Source organism: Hylobates moloch, unplaced genomic scaffold (assembly GCF_009828535.3).
Source record: "Hylobates moloch isolate HMO894 unplaced genomic scaffold, HMol_V3 SCAFFOLD_1, whole genome shotgun sequence".
In the NCBI taxonomy this organism is placed as follows: domain Eukaryota; kingdom Metazoa; phylum Chordata; class Mammalia; order Primates; family Hylobatidae; genus Hylobates; species Hylobates moloch.
Window position 1 is genome coordinate 186,440,403 of NW_026652276.1, and position 22,763 is coordinate 186,463,165.

At 47.5% G+C, this 22,763-nt stretch overlaps 1 protein-coding gene across 17 annotated transcripts in view; it reads right to left on the reverse strand.

Moving 5' to 3' along the window:
- ATXN7L1 (ataxin 7 like 1) overlaps nucleotides 1–22,763 on the reverse strand; it is a 277,135-nt gene that overhangs the window by 41,292 nt on the left and 213,080 nt on the right. For 16 of the 17 annotated variants that reach the window (XR_009209090.1, XM_058425748.1, XM_032761344.2 and 13 more), the window contains one exon: nucleotides 17,889–18,111. Coding sequence is in view for 15 of the 17 variants with exons in the window: in XM_058425748.1 (XP_058281731.1) it covers nucleotides 17,889–18,111 (223 nt within the window). In the remaining 2 variants the exon portion in view is untranslated. Of the gene's footprint in view, nucleotides 1–2,482; nucleotides 2,637–17,888; nucleotides 18,112–22,763 lie in introns of those variants that run through there. The other variant, XM_058425759.1, reaches the window with a different exon arrangement.

A 22,763-nucleotide genomic window follows, 5' to 3' on the forward strand; every position in this document is an offset into this window, starting at 1 on the left:
ACCCTGTCTTAGAAAAAAAAAAAAATTAGAAGAATCTGCTCTGTTCAAAAAGATTTATTGATTTAATTTCTCACCCTTGTTCTGATCTGTTGACTTTTATTTCTTTAGGGAAAAAATCAAACTTCAAGTGTTGATATGAACACATGGACAGCTAGCGAGAAGAGAAGGTGCTCTAGTACCTGGGCAGCCTTCTCCGATGTATTAATATTTCTTTGTGAAGCCAAGTTAGTTCAGGAAAGGAAATTAGAACTTGCAAGTTCCAGATCTAGTTCTTGTTGCATGAGCTGGTACGAGTTAACATAACGCCTCTAGTTTCTGTGAAAAATGCCCTATGTAGATGTTAGGCCCTCAGGCCTTCAGCAGACAAAGATATGATGCCTGGGATAGAATAATCCAGAGCAATTGTACAAATGGAAATACATTAAAAAAACCGGCTGGGTACGGTGACTCACGCCAGTAATCCCAGCACTTTGGGAGGCTGAGGTGGGTGGATCACCTGAGGTCAGGAGTTCAAGACCAGCCTGACCAACATGGTGATACCCCGTCTCTACTAAAAATACAAAATTAGCCGGGCGTGGTGGCACATGCCTGTAATCCCACCTATTTGGGAGGCTGAGGCAGGAGAATCGCTTATACCTGGGAGGCGGAGGTTGCAGTGAGCCGAGATTGCACCACTGCACTCCAGCTTGGCAACAGAGCGAGACTCCGTCTCAAAAACAAACAAACAAACAAACAAACAACAAAAACAAGCCAAGCAGTCCTCAAATGCTCATAGCACAGTCTGCATTTCTCCTCTAAAGTCAATGTCCGGCTCTGAATGTGCTCCTTAAGGCAGCCCCACGAGCACAGGTGCACCAGGTCCCAACATTTGGAACCATGCCAGTTGACTCATCCCTTTGGTGACACTCCTTCCCAAATGTGTGTAACTGAGCTTGGGCCAGGCCAGCTAATGTCTGTGACTGTCTCCTAATTTGGATTTTTTTCCACTTTATAATGAGTGTGGCCCATTCATACTCTACTGTCAATGCTTCCAGAACTCAACTGGATGCGAAATTGGAGCCCATCAGAAACAGGAAAGACAGCCTCACGTGCAGTCCTCTGGATTGAAGAATGGGAAGCGTTGGGGAAAAAAGTCTGATCAAGAATGTTTCAAAGATTTCAAAGACCAGGTGAGTCGGTAAGGGGCTGGGCCACTGAGTGAACACCTCTGATGTGAGGTAAAAGGACTTGGCAGAAGGAGAGAAGGGAGACTGAGCTCTTTTGGGTGTGTTCTAAGGGTGTTCATTAGCTAATGGAGAAGGGCTTAGAAGAGTGAAGGAGAAGAACCTGGAGCTGTCCCTGATACTTTTTTCTTTGGTGTCCCTTCTCTCTCTCAAAAGCTTTGGGCTTTCTCTCAAAGGGAACCTGCCTTGGCCTGGACTGAGAAGACACAGAAGCGGGCAACTGAGTGATGGCGGGAAAGGCATCTGACCTTGCCATCCTCTTCCCCAGTATACACGCTAGCCATCGGGCCAGCCTTTCTTTACTACAGCTGGCAACAGCCCCAAGGTCCTGAACTGAGAAAGCAAAGGAGGAAACGGTCACAGGACAGTGCCACAGAATCTGGAAAGCCAATCTCAGAGATGATCCTTTCTGAGCAAAAACATCCAGCTGACATAAGAGCCTATTAAGAGCTCCACCCCCCACCTCCCATACATACAGATCCCGCGTGTGCCTATGCTGCAGCGACAGTGCAGTCACAGGGAAGCCAGCGTCTCGGAATTGTCCTCTGCTTCCTCTCACTGTCCCTGTGTGCATTCCCCTCACTTCCTCTGCTGTCACCTTCCCCAGCCAGGAAAGTGTCCCAGCCTTGGGCACGCCCCTTCCAGATGGCTGTGGACCCTGAATGACAGGTTTGACTTTTTTTCATTTGGAAAGAAGCCAAAAGGTTCTAACCCCTGCTTTCACAGTATGGGCATCTCCCATCTTCTTTGTGTCTAATCACAGTAACGCAAACACCTCCATGTGCAGGTGGTGAGACCTGGGAGGGGGTGGTGAGTTGGCAATAGCCTGATGGATGACTCAGCAATTTATTACGCTGTTTGCTTAGGTGACAAACAAGCCTGGCAGTTACCCCGGAGCTTAGCCAAAGCCCTTCAAAGTTCCTTTCCCTTCAGTCTAAAGGATGCATGCTGCACTTCCCAAAGTCGCACAATTAGTTGCATTTATCAACTCATGATTGTCCTTTCTTTGTGGAGCAGTGTTTGAAAGGGAAAGATGAGTCTCCACTCTTCCCCTGCTGCTTTCATAATGCCTGTTTTGTTCGCTTGGGATGAACTCTTTCAGGGAGCTCAGGGCTGCAGCCTGTTCCCCTGCTGTGTCTAATATACTGGGAGTAGTTCTCTCCTCATCATCTCTGTACCTCTGTCTCGGTCCTGGGAAAGAAACCCAATGCCGAGAACACCCTCCCTCATCCCCCTTGCTACATGGGGGCGATATCTACCTCTGTTTCTTTTGTGCTGCTTTAGTTGCCCACGTCTTCTTCCTTTGTGCTTGGCCTGTCTGAATTTATCTTTCTAGATCAAGGCGGGTCCTCTGGCTTTAAGAAACATGGTTCTCTTGGCATCAAGCAGATTCCCCTCCCTGCCCAGTGATGTCTGCAAAAGAACAGAGGTGGAGACTCATGACGGTGCCATTGCAAGAGCCACCAATGTGCCGCAGGGCCAGCTGCCCACCTGCCAGCTACGCTTTCCTGGTGATCATGATCTATATTCTTTGATTATCAACAGATATGCCTTAAGAGAATGGTTCATAATGTCTCTAGGTCTGCAGAAATTATTGCCAGCCCTTCTTCACTTACCAGAGCAGGGTAAAGATGAATTTGACAGGCAGGAGCCTGAAGACATATGGTATTTGTGCTGTGGGTTTTGTGTGTGATGAGAGTTCTCAGCTGTCTGATTTCCTGCACCAATTCCTTCGACAAAAGCCTATGTGCTTATGCTGCTGGCCTGGCAGAATTTTGAGAATCTCTGACTCACTGGCAGAGCCTTAGAAGGGCCATATCACCCAGCCTCTTGGCTTCCAAGCAGTGATAGCATTAAGTCATCCCCAATAAAAAGGAATTTACCCTCTTTTAAAATGCCCTTGGAGAAGGAATTCAATTTGGCTCTCTTGGATGTATTTTGGCAGCTACTATGAGGAAATTATTTATATCCAATCTAAATTCTTTAAGTTGAAGAAATACTTGGGAGATTCTAGAAGGCTGAGGGGCAGGCAATCACTAAGAATCAGGGTAGATAACAGAGACACAAAGTCCTACTACGCGGTATGACAGATACAGTTGATACTGCATAAATCCTGACAAGTGAATAAATGGTATTTTTGCGTGTGTGTCTGGAAAAATATTGGGAAAACTTTCAGAAAGCCTGTCTGTAAACACCTTTAGCAAACAGAAAACAGGTATTCAACCACAGAGCATGGTAAATAAGAATATCTGCCAGATAAATCTAATATTATTCTGTGGCTGAGTGTCCAGCCCGGTGGTTAGAGAGGAGGCATAGTGTCTAATCTCTCCTGGCCTTTGCACAGTTTTGGATTCTCTCCCACATAACACACCTTCAGTAAACTGGGGAAATGTGGTCAGACCACACAGTTATCGGGTGAGTGGTCCTGGCAGCAGAGACAAAAGAAAAATGGGTTAGCAGGGCTCTATTTCAGCCTAGAGTGGTACCATGCAGAGCTCGACAGGGACCCACTGCCGACCAAGAAGGTCATAGTGTCTTCATCAGTGACTTGGATGATGGGCTAAGACTTTGCTCCTCAATTGGCTTAAGAGATGATTAGCTGCTGAGAAGAATGATGTGGGATTTCCTCCTGAGTCAGTTAGGTGGGAGGAAAAATGAATAAGCTGACTTGGAAGAATTGTAAAAATGGCCAGAAGCAAATCAAATAAAATCAGGGAGAACAAGTATGACTGAATTGAAGGTCTGTGCCTTGTCAATATTCTGGCAAATTTATAGAATGTGGAGTGTTGGAAGATAGTTTATAAGGCTTAGATAAGGCTTAGAAATACAGGCTTTCAAATCAGACCAACCTAGACTCAAATTCTGCCTTTTCTGTTGCTGGATGCGTTATGGTATCACAGCCTTCTGGCTACCCGGTTTCAGGGCCTCAGTGAGCTTATCAGGACTCTAAGAACGAGAAAGAGGACATCTGGCCTGGCAGGGAGTGAGTGCTGGTTTCAGTCCTGCCTTGGTGGGGTGGTCTCACGCAGTACAAAGCCCACACAAACATATGTGGCTGCCCTGCCTAACTTATCTCAGGCCTTCATGGCTCCATGCCTCAGTTTCCTTATCAGTCAAATGAAGATAATAAGAGATATTTGAAGAGATTAAATGAGGTAATAGATACCAAGTGCTTAGCATAGTGCCAGGCACATAGCAGACTCTCAATAAACTGTAACTAAACAAAAAGGGCACAGAGGATCCCAGCATCTGCTCTCATCTACCTGATACTTGTAAGGTATGTATGTGGGGTGCAAATCATGGTCATCATCAGAAAACTTCTGCTTCCTTAGTCCCTTCTGGTCCCACCATGGAAGGAGGGGTGGACAGGGTGGAGGCAGAAGTACCAGCAGAGGGTGGGAGCAGCAGCCTTCCACATTCATGCAGAGTAGAGGACTCCTTCTGGGTGAGGCAGTGAGGAAGAAAAGCAGAATGAGGTGGGGCCAGATTCAATGGCCCTTTTCCAGGACCTGTCAGCCCTACTTCACAAGCCCACCTGCTTCTCCATCTCTCGTATTCTAGGCACTGCTTAAGCCTGGACTAGTGGTTAAAGGTCTCATCTGTATAGGACATTCTGGAAGAGGAGTAAGGAGGAACTCCAGCCTCCTCATGCACAAACATGTTGTGTCTCCTGCAATCCTGAAGTATGTTAGGCATTGGGGCTCTCTGCTGGTTCTAAGATGCCTCCCAGAGAAATAACTCTATGAGCCCCCCTCTAGGCTGCTCCAATTTTCTGGAAGCAGGAGGCCCCAGCGCAGGTCTCCCTGCTGGTCTGTTAGTCTCTCTTGTACTTCTGTTATTCACGGCTTCCCAGGGCATGGAGCTCAGAAGGTGGTCTCCAAGCCTGCTGGGAGAATAAGGAGTGCTAAGTGTCCTGACATTCCTGGGGAGTCCTAGTGCCCTAGGACTGTGAAAAAGTCAGCAAGTCAGAGAAGAGGAGAAGATAAAAAAGGAAAAATCGAACCCTCATGCAGTAGGGCATAGGATGCTGCATAGGCTGCCTTTGGGACCAGCTGTGCCTGCAGCAGTGTGGCCTTAGGCAGGGAGTCCAGGAGGGTTTTAAGGATAACCCTAGACCTAATCAACTGCACCTGCTCAGTACCTTTCCTCTGCAAGTGAGAACGAAGAGCCACACAATTCCAATGAATGGCCATTGAAATTCACATCAATAAGGAAATGGTATCAGAGCCTGGGAGGGCAGGAATTGAGAACATAGAGATTATGAGGCAATTTCATTCTGCAGGGAGCGCTGGTGCAGGGTGAGGCAGAGCCCCAAGCACCCTGTCCCCAGCACTGGCCCAGAACAGGCTCCGCTGGGGAGGAACAAGCGGGAGCACTCCCCTCGGCAGCCACCAGAGGTCATTGGTTCCTGCTGTTCGAGCTGCAGGCTGCTCTGCAGTGCCTTCGAGCTGGTACAGCCCAGACAGTTGCTGTTTCCCAACAGTGCTGGAGGAAACTCTGACCCAAGGGCAGACAGGGCAACTCCTTACAGAACACCCTCCATCCCCCTGCCAGGAAGGCTGGGAGCTGGCACCTTGAGCAGAGACCCTGGGCTCCCATCCTAAGCCTTTGGCCTTCAAGAAGCTTTTTCTGAGCACGCTGAAAGATGAGGAAATGGCAAAGCGTCCCAGGCTACTTATCAGTGCTCCAGCTTCTGGCCAGGTACCCTGATACCAGCTGCTCCCAGTTTCCTGCCAGAGGGAAAGCCCTCAGGAGCACCTTCCCTCCCCCAGGCATCACTCACTCAGTCTGCTTTTTCCTTTTTTGTATTAGAATCCAGTTCTGGGCAGGCAGCCTTGCACCTGAACCACCTCCATCCAGAAAACAAAGCACGTTTTCTTTTTAAACCTTCAAGGGTTTATTCCGAATGGCATTTTTGCCATATTAAAAAAAAAAGTTTATCTTCACACTGACCTACAGCAAACTCAGGATATTCTGTGTCCCAAATTAAATAGACTTTTTCTTTTTTAATCTCTATGTTAGCAACATCAGGCCGGGCATGGTGGCTCAACCCAGCACTTTGGGAGGCTGAGGTGGGTGGATCACTTGAGGTCAGGAGTTGGAGACCAGCCTGTCCAACATGGTGAAACCCTGTCTCTACTAAAAATACAAAATTAGCCAGGCGTGGTGGTGTATGCCTGTAATCCCAGCTACTTGGGAGGCTGAGGCAGGAGAATTGCTTAAACCCAGGGGATGGAGGCTACAGTGAGCCGAGATCGTGTCACTGCACTCCAGCCTAGAAGCCAGGGCAAGACTCTGTCTCAAACAAACAAAAACAAAAACAACAACAACCAAAAAACTCTATGTTAACAATATCAGCATCCAGTTAGAAACCAGCTCTTCCCTGACATTCAGTCACTCACAAGTCAGTCTGACCAAAGTCCACCTCTTAAACAGCTGTTAAAAGGTCCAGGCCTCAGCATCGCTTACAACCTTTCCAGCTTGGCCTCTCTGTGTGTTCTAATCTGTTTGCACTCAGCCACCAATGTAAATCTGACCATGAAAGTCTTTGTGGGCTGCCCACAGCCCAGAGGTCCAAGTATAACTTCACAGCCTGGCCCGCCCCACCCCTCCTGCCCCAGCCACCTTCTTCCATAGCCTCGCTGGACTTCTCACTTCTCCTTGAACACCAGTGCTCCGGCCTGGCTCTGTGCCTTTCCGTGGGCCGGGCTCTCCTGCTGGTGTGCCCTCCCCCATTCTCCGGGTGAACACTCCCCCATCTGTCCAGATCCGGAGGAAACATCCTCTTCTCTCCCAGTGCCTGCTGTTCCTTCCTAGGTGTTTCTGCTGCACTCATCATGTCCTATGGCAAGGTTTTATTTCTACATCTATGTGTCCTGACCAGACTGTGAGCTGCCTGACGATGGGAACCCTGTCCCAGAATACATGTCGCTCTGGAATTATCCCAGCAGCCTATACATTATCTAGCATTTAGGAAGGGCTCAATAAATGTTTGATGAATGAATTAATGTTCTCAGTGGAGGTTAAATCACATAACACAATAAAAACCAAACTGGCACCCCACCAATGCTTGGTAAGAACAAATGCTTTAGGTGGGGATCAGGCTGTGCTGCCTCTCTTCTTCTGAGAAGAGACTGGGCGATGACAAAGGTGAAGTGTCCGCTCATAGCGGCACATGTTGCACACCTACCATGCATGAGCAGTGAGTTATGCACTCACATGCAATACCGTGTTTAATCTCCACCCCCAATTTCATAGATGCGGAGCCTGAGGCTGAGAAAGGTTTGCCCCAGGTCATTCCACAAAATGAAGGGCAGAGTGGGCTTGACGTCAGGCAACACTGAGGGTGGTGCTCTTTATTGCAGCACTGGAAGCCAGAAGGCCAGGGGTCAAGTCTCAGCCCCTCTGCTGTCCCACTGTGTATGTAATCTCAGCTCATCGCTTCATCTCTTTGGGCTCTGTTTTCTTATCTTCACCACAAAATAGTCTTTAGGCTCAGATAGGATTGGGCTATCAAAATATCTAAAAATCATAATGAGCTATGCAGCTATGAAGGACCATGGTTACTAATCTCTGTGGCTCATCCCTCTTCTTTCCTTCAGGCCATTTTTTCTTTTTTTTGAGACGGAGTCTTGCTCTGTTGCCCAGGTTGGAGTGCAGTGGCACAATCTTGGCTCACTGTAACCTCTGTCTCCCAGGTTCAAGAGATTCTTGTGCCTCAGCCTCCCGAATAGCTGGGATTACAGGGACACACCATGACGCCCGGCTAATTTTTTTTTTTTTTTTGTATTTTTAGTAGAGACAGGGTTTCACCACATTAGTCTCGAACTCCTGACCTCAAGCGATCTGCCCGCTTCGGTCTCCCAAAGTGCTGGGATTACAGGCGTGAGCCACAGTGACTGGCCACTTCAGGCCATTTTCTTCCTTCCCCAGCTGTCTTGGTCTTACTTTCCCTCCCAAAGCTGGATTCCCTATTTCTGAGCACTTCTGTGACTTCACAAGGTTGGCTGCGTTTACACCCAAGGAGCTGTCCATTGTCCTTACCTTTGCTCATCTGAAAACCCAGTGAGCAGGCAGCCTTAGATGTTTAAATTCCCACGGCCTCCCTGTCCTGGAAGGGACACTCTGACCCTGCCCGCAGCCCCCACATGCTTCAATATTCTGGTCTGTCTACCTCCCCACCCTCTCTTATCCCTTCCCTCTGAAGTCCATTACAAAAATGTTAAACTTCTACTCTGTAGGCAAACAAGTGGGAGCCACCAAAGAGTTGTGGGCAGAGCAGGGGCTCACATCACTCTGGGGGGTGTGTGTGGGGTAGACCGGAGGATAGGCAGAGTGAGGCGCAAGGAGGCCAGGGAGAGACGACTGCAAGAATCCTGCTGAGGAATGCAGGGCAGTCACAGGGGTAGGGCCCTTGCAGTGTCTGCGGCTCCTCGGGTTGCTTGTATTTCACAGCCTGAGATGACTCCCTGTGTCTTCAGGGAGCCATCAATCCTGAGCCTTGGTCTTGCCCCCAGTTCATGCCAGCACCAGGCAGGAAGAGATAAGCCACCCAGTTTCTCCCACAGGCGTCTGGCCAGGGCCTCTCAGTGATCGCTTCCCTCTCCATAAAGTGCTGGGAAGACTTCCAGACCGCTTCCACTCCCTCAGCCCCACTTGCTCCGGGAAGACCCGCCTGGTAATTCCAAGCATTTGGAGAGGAGCCCCGCCTACCTGGGGAGAGGGAGCCCTCCCCCACCTGCTGTAGGGCACGCACAAGGAGGCCAGGGAGCCTGCTGATTTTTCTTTTGCTTTGGCTCATTTTCCTCCTGGAGCAGCGGGCTCATCTTCTGCATTTTTAATAGCTGAGCATATTTAGCATTCAACACACACGTGTGGGTTGATAAGGCCCAAAGAGAAGGCAACAAGCCATCCAGGGGAGGAAATCCTCCTCCTACCTCCTCTCTGCCTCCTGCCCACCTCAGCCCACATCCGTGGGTCTCAGTTCCCCATCAGTTCACCAGGCCAGACCAGGGTAGCTGAAGTGACAGCAGCTGGGAGAGTCAGACTGGCTGACTGGTCACTGTGCCAGGGTCTGGTCCCATGGCTGAGCGGGGGGACTCATAAGTAAAGGCTGAAATGCTCATCGTAGCTCAAAAAAGCCAAACAGCCATAACTCTTTCTTGATTCTTACGTGGGGACTGAGTCTTCTTGCCCACCTCCCTCCACTGCCATCAACTACATAGATGTCAACACTGTGGGATGGTGGTCAGGTACCCCCTGACCTCTGGCTCCCACAGGGGTGGTCCCCACTGTCAGGACAGTGAACCGGTGGAAGGGGCCTCTGAGAGGCTGAGTGCAGGGCTGGGGATGCTGGGCAGCCTGTGAGTGCTGTCAGGCAGTTTTGCAGGGGACAAACCTGGTAACATGGCAATGCTCTCTCTGTTTTCCCCTTTCTTCTTCCTTTTTTTTTTTTTGAGACAGTCTCGCTCTGTCACCCACACTGGAGTACAGTGGTGTGATCTTGGCTCACTGCAACCTCTGCCTCCTAGGTTCAAGCGATTCTCTTGCCTCAGCCCCCAAGTAGCTGGGATTACAGGTGCCCGCTACTACACTTGGCTAATTTTTGTATTTTTAGTAGGAACAGGGTTTTGCCATGTTGGCCAGGCTGGTCTTGAACTCCTAACTTCAGGTGATCCACCCGCCTCAGCCTCCCGTGTTGGAATTACAGGCGTGAGCCACCACGCCAGCCTCCCCCTTTCTTGTAATGCAATTATTTTTTTAACCTACTCAGCCACATAAAGGAGAAAATAACGAAACCACAGACCATTTAACCTTGTGCTGGAATGCCAGGAGGTCAGCCTGAACTCTACAGTAGTGTTTTCATTGCTGTACATGTGAATTTGAGCTATTTGGAAAGGGTGGCCCTAACCTGCTGTTAAATCTAATCTAAGGGCCACGATCCAGCATGGGTTGGCACTGCTTATGCTTTCTTGGCCAGTAGGGGACGATACAGAGTTCACTTGGAGCAATGGAACAGAACTTGGGCAGGGAGTTCTCTGCACTGCGTGATGCAGGTCTTCCAGGTCTGTTTCCACCACAGACCCAGCAGCACCAGGTCAAGGAGAGAAAGGAGCTGGAATTTAGCAACTCCTGATGGGAGCGTTACATTAAAGAGATTAGAGGAGCCCAATTAACACACCATTGAATTGAAAAAACCAGAGGGTCCCACCCAGGGTCAGTGGCCTATGTGTCTAGATCCAGCAGCCACTAACCACTTCAGGCTACTAAGCATTTAAAATGTGGCTACTGTGGGGGCCAGGCACTGTGGCTCACACCTGTAATCCCAGCACGTCGGGAGGCTGAGTTGGGTGGATCCCTTGAGCTCAGGAAATCGAGATGGTGAAACCCTAACTCTACAAAAACACAAAAATTAGCCAGGCACAGTAGTGTGTGCCTGTCGTCCCAGCTACCTGGGAGGTTGAGGTGGGAGGATCACTTGAGCCCAGGAGGTTGAGGCTGCAGTAAGCTGAGATCGCACCACTGTACTCCAGCCCCAGCCTGGGTGAGAGAGAGACCCTGTCTCCAAAAAAAAAAAAAAGATAACAAAAAAAGTGGCTACTGTGGCTGAGGAATGGGATTTTAAATTTCATTTAAGCTGAGTTCATTGAAATTTAAGAACAGATACCTTGATTCAGTTATTAGAAAATGTTTAAGTCTATTTAGAACAACTTGGGTGTCAATCTATTTTATAATCTCTCATTTTTATGAAATCTAAAAATGGGTCAAATATTTCTGATGAAAATTTAGTGTCCAAACTGAGATGTGCTGTAAGTGTAATAAAACACATACAGGATTTTGAAGACTTATGAAAAGAAAATAATGTAATCTATCTCATTGGTTATATGTTGAAATGATAGTATTTTGAATATATTAGGTTAAAGAAAATAGTCATGTGTCACTTCATGACGGGGCTATATTCTAAGAAATGCAATGATAGGTGATTTTGTCATGCTAATATCGTAGAGTGAACTAACACAAACCCCTGCACAGTGGCCTGGGCGACAGAGCTATACGCTGTCTCAAAAAAAAAAAAAAAAAAAAGGTGCGCAGTTCCACTTTTCCAATGGATCACCCTCTTCTTGCCGGTCTGGGCAGGATTCTGTCCTGTCAGGTATAAAAGGTGCTTGAACCTAAGCTGTATGGTACAGCCGCTTGTTCCTAGATTACAAACCTGTACACCATGTGACTGTACTGAATACTGTAGGCAATTATAATATAAGGGTAAGTATTTGTGTGTCTAAACATATCTAAATATAGAAAAGCTACAGTAAAAATATGGTATAATCATCTTATGGGACTGCTGTTGACTAAAACGCTGTTATGCAGCACATAACTTTTTTTTGTTTTTTCTTTGAGGTGGACTCTCACTTGCTTTGTTGCCCAGGCTGGAGTGCAGTGCCAGGATCTTGGCTCACTGCAACCTCTGCCTCCCAGGTTCAAGCAAGTCTCCTGCCTCAGCCTCCCGTGTAGCTGAGATTACAGGCATGCGCCACCATGCCTGGTTATTTTTTTTTTGTATTTTTAGTAGATATGGGTTCCACCATGTTGGCTAGGCTGGTCTCGAACTCTTGACCTCAAGTGATCCATCTGCTTCGGCTTCCCAAAGTGTTGGGATTACAGGCATGAGCCACCACGCCTGGCCAATGACTATTATTAAAAATTAACTTCATGGCTGGGCATGGTGGCTCACGCCTGTAATCCCAGCATTTTGGGAGTCCAAGGCAGACGGATCACGAGGAGTTCAAGACCAGGCTGGCCAAGATGGTGAAACCCCGTCTCTAGTGAAAACACAAAAATTAGCCGGGCGTGGTGGTGGGCACATGTAATCCCAGCTACTCAGGAGGATGAGGCAGGAGAATAGCTTGAACCTGGGTGACAGAGGTTGCAGTGAGCTGAGATCACGCCACTGCACTCCAATCTGGGTGACAGAGCAGGACTCTGACTCAAAAAAAAAACATTAATTTCACCTGTTTCTTTTGTACTTTTTTCCAATGTGGCTGCTTGAAAATGTAAAATTAACATGTGTGTCACACATTATATTTCTATTGGATAGTGCTAGTCTAAACAATTCTAGACAAAAGGTCAGCCATCTCCAGGAATGGAAATCTTAGAATCCCTTTCAATGGTCACATCCATTTCATTCAATTCGACAAATATTTACTGACGCGAGTACCATGCTTGTTGAGTTGGTGAGAGGTTTCCATACAGGAGGCCCTGCAGTAACTACTGGGCAGGAGGAAGACAGGAAGTGGAGTCTATGGCCGACCAGAGAAAGTGTCACACGTGAGGTAAAAATTAAGTGTTCTGGGGATTAAAAGAAAGGCGATAGCATATCAGGTTGTTGGCAAGGAGGAAGTGACTGAGGAAAGGGCATCGAGAGAAGGTAGCCAGTGACACGGGCAATAAGAATGGTAACGATTATGGCCAGGAGAGAAGGGGACTGAATGCTGTGGAAACACCGGGCTTAGCAGACCCAGCACCCTCAGACTCCTCTTTCCCTGTCCCAATCCTGCATAGCACCACCCTTGGCCTCTGTTCTGCTTCTTCTCACACCATATATCTCCCTGGCAGGCCCATCTGTACCCACAGCTTCCATGCCCACGTCTACACTGATGACTCTATAGTCCTGGCCCATACCTATCTCTTGACCCCTGGTGCCAATCACTCAATGCCCACTCACATTTCTTTTTTTTTTTTGAGACGTGTAGATATTTCTTAGATGCTTCAAAATCCACTGACTTCCCAGCTGAACTCATCCTTCCTTTCCCTCCCTCAACTCTGGCCCTTACTGTCCTTCCCTTGAGGAAGTGGCAGGACCACAACTCAGCTGTCCTAATGCCTTCGCTTGTATTCCAGCCCTACATATGACCAGCCCCAAAGTCCTGTGGAGTTTTCCCTCCTTAATATTTATCTCACCCAGCCCCTCCGTACACACCACTGCCTGGATCCAGGCTGCCACCACGCCTCGCCTGGGTGACACAACGTCCTCACCGTTCTTGCTGCTTCCTGTGTGACCCCCCCGCCGAGCCATCCTTTTACGTAGCTGTCAAGGTGACCAGACTACATTAGAAAACTGCTCCTTTAACACCTCTTTGCAATTTCCAGGGTGAAGTCCAAATTCCTGAACTTAACACATACAGCAGAACTTCATAATCTGGGCCTCACTCCTTTACTCAGTTTCACATCCTGCCTCTCCCCACATGCAAATACTTTTACACATTCTGTTCCCTTTGCCTAGGACATCCTTCCAACTCTTTTAGTTAGAATTTTTTTTTTTTGGTGGTAAAATAGACATAACATTAAAAATTTACCATTCTAATCCCATTCTCTTTGTCTACCTCCTTCCTACTATTTGTCCTTCGAATTTAGCGGAAGTGACCTTTTTTTTTTTTTTTGAGACAGAGTCTTGCTCTGTTGCCCAGGCTGGAGTGCAGTGGTGCGATGTTGGCTCACTGCAACCTCCGCCTCCAGGGTTCAAGCGATTCTCCTGCCTCATCCTCCAGAGTAGCTGGGATTACAGGCACACACCACCACACCCAGATAATTTTTGAATTTTTAGTAGAGACAGGGTTTCACCATGTTGGTCAGGCTGGTCTTGAACTCCTGACCTTGTGATCCATCTGCCTCGGCTTCCCAAAGTGCTGGGATTACAGGTGTGAGCCACCATGCCTGGCGAGAAGTAACCTCTTTTGAAAAACCCTTTCTGAGTCCTCAGCCGGGGTTAGGTGCCCTTCTCCTTTGCTACCGACCTCATAGTCCTTATCACTTTGTACTGTGTTAGCTTATGTTTCTATTTACAGACTCCCTAAGACAATGTCTGTGTCTTAACTTTGTATCCCCAGGGCTGCAGTGTACAGTTGTATAGGTTATGCACTGTGAGAGGATGCCTGGCTAAGGAAATAAGCAGGGGATGAAGGCCATTAGTCAACTGTCCACCTGGTACAGGCCTGCATCCAGACTGTTTTCTAATTTGCACAAAGGTGCTTGTGTGACACCAGTGGGCCCTGTGTATCCCCCGTGCTTGTTATAGAGTTGGCACACATAGTATTACAATAGGTGCTCATTAAATGTTGAGTAAAGATGGATGGATGTTCCAGGCAAAGGTACCAGGGGTAGAGATGGGGGGAAATCTGCCCTAATAGGGTGGTATTGGATACTCAGTATTGACTTAGGGGGGTTGCAGCTAGTTTGTAGAGGGTCCCTTATGTTGGGCTGAGGGACTAACTCTTTAATTCAGGAGGCAGTGAGGAACCTTGTGAATTTTTGATAGGACTGTGATATAGAATTTCAAAATATTCAGGCTTGAAAATGAGACTCAGAGAAGTAAAGTGACTTGTTCAAGGACACACAGAAAGTTAGAGGCAGGGCCCAGACTTGAATTTGATTTTCTTACTCCTAGCTCAGTACAGGTCTGGGGAACTGCAGTCTGGGGAGCTGCATTCTGGGATACCTCTCAGAACTGAGGCTGAGCCCTCTAAGGCTCAAAGCCAAATCATCCCAGCCTTGGAGACTCTATCTCTTCCCTGACACATGTTCCTGGACGTGGTGGGTAGATGGATGACAGCCAGGCAGATGGCAGGTGAGGACAGTTAGGAGACCGCTGCAGTCCATGGTTTGGCCTTATTCATGGTACACCACTTGTTCTGTCCTCAGAATATTTACCGACTTGAAGGCACGGCAAATTGCCCATGCCTTTCTCTTCTTCCCACAGGTGAACACTCGAGTCTTTTCACTACGAGCTCTCTCTCCTTACAAATCTCTTGGTTGCTCATCTCTGGACCTGGGCTAGTTTCTTCAGATTCTTTCTTTCTTTCTTTCTTTCTTTTTTTTGAGACAGAGTCTTGCCCTGTTGCCCAGGCTGGAGTGTAATGGAGCAATCTTGGCTCACTGCAACCTCCACCTCCCAGGTTCAAGCAATTCTCCTGCCTTAGCCTCCTGAGTAGCTGGGATTACAGGTGCGTGCCACCATGCCTGGCTAATTTTTTGTATCTTTAGTAGAGACGAGGTTTCACCATGTTGGCCAGGCTGGTCTTGAACTCCTGACCTTGTGATCTGCCCATCTCGGCCTCCCAAAGTGCTGGGATTACAGATGTGAGCCACTGAGCCCAGCCAGATTCTTTCAAAACCACTTTTTGCCCCTAGCTGAAGGGGACTTGACTGTGGCAGGTCTTACGAAGTGTGTGTTGAGTTGGACTGGATTGAGTGTGGACAATGATTTGAACCAATGGTCTCCCTGAAGGTTTGCCTTTTGGGCGAGTGCTTTTTGGTGCCATGGGGCTACATGAGACCTCTCATTTGCTCTTTTACAAGGAGAGTTCATTGATGATCTTCCCCAAGCTCCCTGGGTCTCCTCCTGGCTTATGTGCTCCTTCCCTGGCTTTCCTTATTTTGTTTCTCTGTAGCTCATTTCTAGACTCTGAATAAATTATTTGATCATTTTTATCTTCACTCTGAGTCTGAAGAGCCACTTCTCTAATTTTTTTTTAGAGAGATTTGACTTGCCAATCTTTATCCTAGGATGGAAGTGCTGTCCTTTGGTACACATGATAATATAGTAATAATAACGATGACATTATGCTAAATTATTTATTGAATATATACTATGATCCAGATACTGTGCCTGCTGCTTTATAAAGATTAGCTCACTTAATCCTCACAACAATCCCATGGAATAGAGCTATTATTGGCCCCACTTTACAGATGAGGAAATGGAAGCACAGTAAGATCAAATAACTTGCCCAAGGTCACCCAGCTGAAATTTGTGCCCAGGCCAGTGACTCCAGAGCTTGTGGTTACATCGGGACACCACGCAGCCCCAGTAAATAAACTCTCAGGCACATTCTCAGGTCACAGATAAGACGGATTGCAGGTTAGTGACTGGGAGACTCACATCGCCAGTGGGCGGGCAACCACCACTCTCGGGCTGAGTCTTCCCTAACCAGCTACAGCCTCCTGCAGGATGGACCCGCAATCCCAACAACCCAAGGAGAACAAAGCTTGCCCATGAGGCCCAGCTGCATGGCAGGTAACTCCTCCATAGCCATGCCTACACCTTTCCACTCCATCACAAGAGGCTCTGTAATTGATCTGACATAATTAGCTCTTTACTAAGTCATCATAATTTCCAGTGTGCAGTGACAAACCCATTGATGGATGATTTTACTCTACAGCTTGCCTAGGTAAGAACTTAAGTGCAATTAACTGTCATCAATTAATGGAACACTTTTTTTCTTTAAATACATAAATTAGATGGACTCCACACTTATCCCTTCTCTGTCTTCTCAAGGCTTGAAAGATAAGCATAGAGGTGCTGTCAGAAGCCAGTTCCTTAAGTACTCCAAGCTGGGTGCCAACAGCATTTGAAGATACTCATCTTCCTTGTTTTAAGTTTGGTTTCCTAGCTGTCTTTTCCACAGGCAACCTTTTCTGACTTTTTAGTAAGGGCTGAGATAACAAAATGAATTAAAAGCCTCAGATTTTTTTTTTTCTTTTTTTGAGACAAGAGTCTCACTTTGTCATCCAGGTTGGAGCGCAGTGGCGCAATCTCGGCTCACTGCAACCTCTGCCTCCCAGGTTGAAGCAACTCTCCTGCTTGCCTCAGCCTCCCGAGTAGCTGGGATTACAGGCGTGTAACACTATGCCCAGCTAATTTTTATATTTTTAGTAGAGATGGGGTTTCGCCACGTTGGTCAGGCTGGTCTTGAACTCCTGACCTCAAGTGATCTGCCCACCTCAGCCTCTCAAAGTGCTGGGATTACAGGCACGAGCCACCACACCTGGCCAAAAGCCTCTGATTTTTCACAGCCCACTCCACCAAAGGGGTGACCTTCTACTTGGCTTTCCTCTCTTTCTCCCGTGGTCAGCTCCCAATTACTTGCCTCTGCTGGTGGCTATTCCACTATTCCACAGGACCTGGAACCCAGTGTTGGGGGTAGGGCTGTGGCCTTGCTCCACACCAGGCAGACTGTCAGTGCTTCTGATTTTACACCAGAGCTTCTCTTTACTGGGGTGGAAAATTGAGAGGTGGCAGCAGAACTGAGAAATATTTCCCTGTTACCCTTTTCTTAGACATAACTTGGCTCAACTCTCAAGAGAACAAAAAAAATCCCCTGTCAGGCATACGGTATATATATATATACATATTTGAGACAGAGTTTTGCTGTCACCCAGGCTGGAGTGCAGTGGCGTGATCTCGGCTCACCACAACTCCGCCTCCTGGGTTCAAGCAATTCTTCTGCTTCAGCCTCCTGAGTAGCTGGGATTACAGGTGCGTGCCACCACACCTGGCTAATTTTTGTATTTTTAGTAGAGACAGGGTTTCACCATGTTGGCCAGGCTGGTTTCAAACTCCCGACCTCAGGTGATCTACCCGCCTCAGCCTCCCAAAGTGCTGGGATTACAGGCGTGAGCGTGGCCCATATGGTACTCTTAAGGTCCCACATGCCCTCTAATATTTAGGTTTATTTTTCCATCATTTTGGGTTTCTGTCCCTTCATTCCTCAGTCCCTCAAATTCCTGCATGTGATGCCTAGGAACAAAGCCAGAGAGTAAATACTGTTTCCCCATGGTGACAGGAACAGCAGGGGGGACAGACAGCAGCTGGCTGCCAGCCAGCTGACTCACCATGGTTTATCCCTTGATCCTTTCGCAGGAAAGACTGTGTGCTGTTTGCTGCTGGAGGTAAGTAGATTGTCTTTGGGCGTTTTGAATGGCTTTGAGGTGCTGCTGGCAGAGTGATGGCCGCTGAGACAGGCTTTTGTTTTCACCTGTACTAGTGATGTCCTGGGATTGGAGGCTGGAGACACTGGAGAGGGAGAAGGTCTACACATTGAACCGTGTCTTCTCTCTACAGGGGCAGAAAGTAGAGAACTCAGCACAGCATCTGTAGCAGGTGAGGCTCTCACACACTCACATACACTCAAACACACAACAGGCGGAGAGAAGTGCTTTCCCTGCAGCATTGGCATTCCTGAAGCTTAGGTTCTGATGAGACGATTTGTCTTGACATATGCTCCTATTCCACCAGCTAGCAATAATTATGTTCTGGGTTTCTGTATCAAATGGCATGCTCAACTAACATCAAGGTTCTCATGGGAGGCATTTACCAGGCCATCTTTCTGCAAAACCACTTCCACAGGAGTAGCAGAGGGACACCAGGTCTCACCTGAACAGTGGGATAACCACACATAGCCAAAGCAATTCCTAGACAGCTACACAGAGGCCACAGGTCCATCAGGGCAGTGGACAGGGCAGGACTCTTAACAAACAGGAAACTCGCGAACCTGACAATCTGCAGGAGCACTAAAGTAAGAGGGACCAGCAGGCTTGAATCGAAGGGACTTTGCAAGCGAGGAAGTGGCCCAGCAGCTGTCCCGGGACTGAGAGGACAGTGTCGAGACACCCCTGCTATGGCCTCCTCAGGGTCCACAGAGGTTCAGGGCCACATGCAGGAGGATGGCAACGCTTGAGGCAGAATCTGCAATGTGGGGCATGGACTTGGGCCTGCGAGCACAACTTCCTGAGGTTCTACAGAGAATACCAGAGCTCTGGGCAGAGATGCCTCACTTGTTCATAATCTGTTAGCCACTGTGCTTTCGACTGAATGGGCAGGATGAGGATACTGACCAGGACAGCAGATGCATGAAGTAAAGTTCTAGTGTGCACCCACTATAGGGTTCTTAATCGTTTTAGAGTAACAGATCTGATAAAAATTTAAGACCCCAGCAAAACGCACTTTTACACCTGCCCAAAAACTTTGTACATGATAACAGGAAGGAATCCCAAACGCTAAAAAAGACAAAGCTTCCTGAAACCCTAAGTCCTCTCTGGATATCTTATGTCTCACATATAATTACTGCTTAATTAACATGTGTTGAATAAATAAATGAAATTATAACAGATCTCCTGAACTAGATATCACAGATCTGAAAATCTGGCTGAATTTGATAATGCAAAATGTGACAGGCAAAGATGACAGATCATTCTCTCTCCAGCCCAAAGCTGAGCCTAGGCTTCTCTCATTAGGGCACCTTTCCTGGTTGCTTTTGCAGGCACCCTGACCTGGGAGATGCGAGCCTCCCACCTGTGGCCAGCTGCGACAGGATTCTGGGGTTTCTCTGTACTCCCTTGTACCAATGGGTTGCCAGGCTGTCTCAAAGCAGACTGAATTTAGTCTTCTGATGCAATAGGAATTAGGAGGAAGCAGATTTTTGAGGATCATCCAATTGCTGGGTTTTTTTGCTTGACCAGTGCTCATATGCTGCCTACACAGAATAAATTTACAGGGTGCTTTTTCCTCATTGAATCAGAGTAGACCTTTGCATACAGCTTAGTTCTCAGAAGCCATCCTGTTGAAGCTTTTGAAAACAAAGAGCTAGTTCTGGGGCCTCTGTTTTGAGGGCTGGGAGCCAGGAGACCTGGGCTCCCACTCCAACCACATATACACAGTATTAGGCTCATGGCCTTCAGTTTACCACTTAAACTTCCTTGGTTCCTGTGTCTTTATCTGTGAAAGAAGTGGGTCCCTAGATGGCTTCAAAGCCTCCTTCCACTCAATCGGCATAAATACAAGGGATACTTATACCTGTCCCTTCCCTTCTCATCCCTCATGATTCCTGGATGTCAGAGCAGTAACAACAGCCAAAATATTGAACAATTTAACTCAGGCAAGATCTTCCTTGGAGGAATTCATCCTTTGTAAAATTGTACAGGCTTTTACAACCCCTGTGAGACAGGCAGGAAGCAGCCAGGGGTCTCCACCCTCCTCACGGCTGACTGGCCAAAGGAGACCCAGAGAGGTGAGGTGATTGCCGAGGTAAGGTGATTGCCAATGTCAGGGCTACTCAAGAATCAGCGTGCCTCTGCACTGAGTACATGGGCCTACCTGCCTCTCAGGAAGGCAGGAAACTAGGTGAATAAAATTCGAAGCCAGGAAATTAGAAAATGCAGAACTTAGAATCACTGAAGGTTAGAACTGGATCTTAGAAGTCAACTAGTATGATCTTTCTGATAGATGAGGTTATCAGTTGCCAGCCTTCAGGTTAAAGCTAGTTAGCGACAATCCTGAGACTAGAACCAAGTCTCCTAACTTCAAGTCTATCGACTTTCTGCCTCTCAGAAATGTCTTGTTTAGCAATTTCTTTTTCGGCAGAGGCTTCCAATATGAAAATAAGATTTTGATTTTTACCATTACTGCTTTAGATTTTTCTGCAGTCTTCATTCACTCCTTTGCTATCACTTACTCAAAGCTGGTGGTGGGTGGGTGTGGGATTTACAGAAATATTTCTTGGTTTAGGTGGGGAGATAAACCTGAATAATGAAGATACATTTTATTTTGCTAAACTAAGGGTTAAAAATTATGCAAGTAAACAAAGATAAATCACAAGGAAGGGTGCCACGAAGGACAAAATAAATGGGCCAGGCCAGTGATTCTACAATCACCTTCTAAAAGAATTCTCGTTAGTGGTCCTGGCTGACACATTCTGCTGCTAAATTTACAGAAAAAAAATTTTTTTTTGAGACAGAAAAAAATCTCTGTCATCCAGGCTAGAGTGCTGTGGCACGATCATGGCTTACTGCAACCTCTGCCTTCTAGGTTCAAGCGATCCTCCAAACTCAGCCTTCTGAGTAGCTGGGACTACAGGCATGTGCCACCATACCCGGCTAATTAATATTATCTTTTGAGACAGTCTTGCTCTGTGGCCCAGGCTGGAGTGCAGTGGCAGGATCTCATCTCACTGCAACCTCCACCTCAAGCGATTCTCTTGAGCCTGGGAGAATCAAGGCTGAAGATTCTCAAGATCTCAGTCTCCCAAGTAGCTGGGATTATAGGCATGCACCATCATGCCTGGCTAATTTTTATATTTTTAGTAGAGATAGGGTTTCATCATGTTGGCCAGGCTAGCTAGTCTTGAACTCCTGGCCTCAAGTGATTTGCCTGTCTCGGTCTTCCAAAGTGCTGGGATTATAGGCATGAGCCACTGCGCCTGGCCCTGGTTAATTATTAATTAAAACTTTTTTTTTTTTTGGTAAGGCCAGGCATGGTGGCTCATGCCCATAATCCCGGCACTTTGGCTGACCAAAGTGGGTGGATTGCTTGAGCCTGGGAGGTGGAGGCTACAGCAAGTTGTGATTGTACCACAGCACTCCAGCCTGGGCAACAGAGCAAGACTCTCTCTGAAAACATTTTTTTTTTTTTTTGCAGAGACAAAGTCTCTCTATGTTGCCAGGCTGGTCTTGAACTCCTGGGCTCAAGAGATCCTCTTGCCTTGGCCTCGCAAAGTGTTGGGATTACAGGTGAGCTACCACATCTGGCCCACAAAACAACTGTATCAGTGGATAAGCTTTTTTCTTGGTTTCATATTTTATTTTATTTTTTGAGACAGTCTGGCTCTGTTGTCCAGGCTAGAGTCCAGTGGCGTGATCTTGGCTCACTGCAACCTCCATCTCCAGGTTCAAGCAATTCTCCTGCCTCAGCCTCCTGACTAGCTGGGATTACAGGTGCGCACCACCACGCCTGGCTTATTTTTGTATTTTTAGTAGAGACAGGGTTTCACCATGTTAGCCAGGCTGGTTTCAAACTCCTGACCTCAAGTGATCCACCTGCTGGGATTACAGGTGTGAGCCACCATGCCTGGTTTCATATTTTAGATTCAGAAACTTGCCTTAAATTGTCAATTGAAAGAACAAGTTGCAATGAAGGAATATTAATTAAAACCTGAAGGCAGCCCTTTGCCCTTAATATAAGTTTTTTTGGTTGTTTGATGTGTGATTTTGTATTGTAATAAATAGGTGAAAGCAGTATTTCCTACTTGTGAAACTGAATTAAATCAGAAGGGCTCTCACAACCCTTGAGGTATGGGAACAAGCTTGCCCCCTACCAGTGCAGGTAAGAAAGGTCATATAAGAATTTAAAGGCCCAGCGCGGTGGCTCACGCCTGTAATCCCAGCACTTTGGGAGGCCAAGGCGGGTGGATCACCTGAGGCCGGGAGTTTGAGACCAGACAGACCACCAACATGGGGAAACCCTGTCTCTACTAAAAATACAAAATTAGCTGGGCATGGTGGCGCATGCCTGTAATCCCAGCTACTCGGGAGGCTGAGGCAGGGGAATTGCTTAAACCCAGGAGGTGGAGGTTGCAGTGAGCCGAGATCACACCATTGCACTCCAGCCTGGGCAACAAGGGCGAAACTCCGTCTCAAAAAAAAAAAAAAAAAAAAATTAAAGTGGAGGGACCAATAGAGTCAGTGGTCAGGGGTTCATTCTGGAGGTGAGCTGTAGCTAAGCTTTTGAAAATGCGTAGAACTGATGTCCCAGGTAGGGCAGAGTGAGTGGATTTTACAAAAAGACCTATTCAATCTTTGTTTCTCTAGTCTATGAAGACCTGCCTGTAGTGGACTTACACAGTTCTGTGTTGGTGAGGAGGCGGGTTAGGTTAGTGATAGAAGAAGGCAGGGTCTTATCTCTTGCAAAAAGATGCTGCTGTGCAGGTGAGGTTT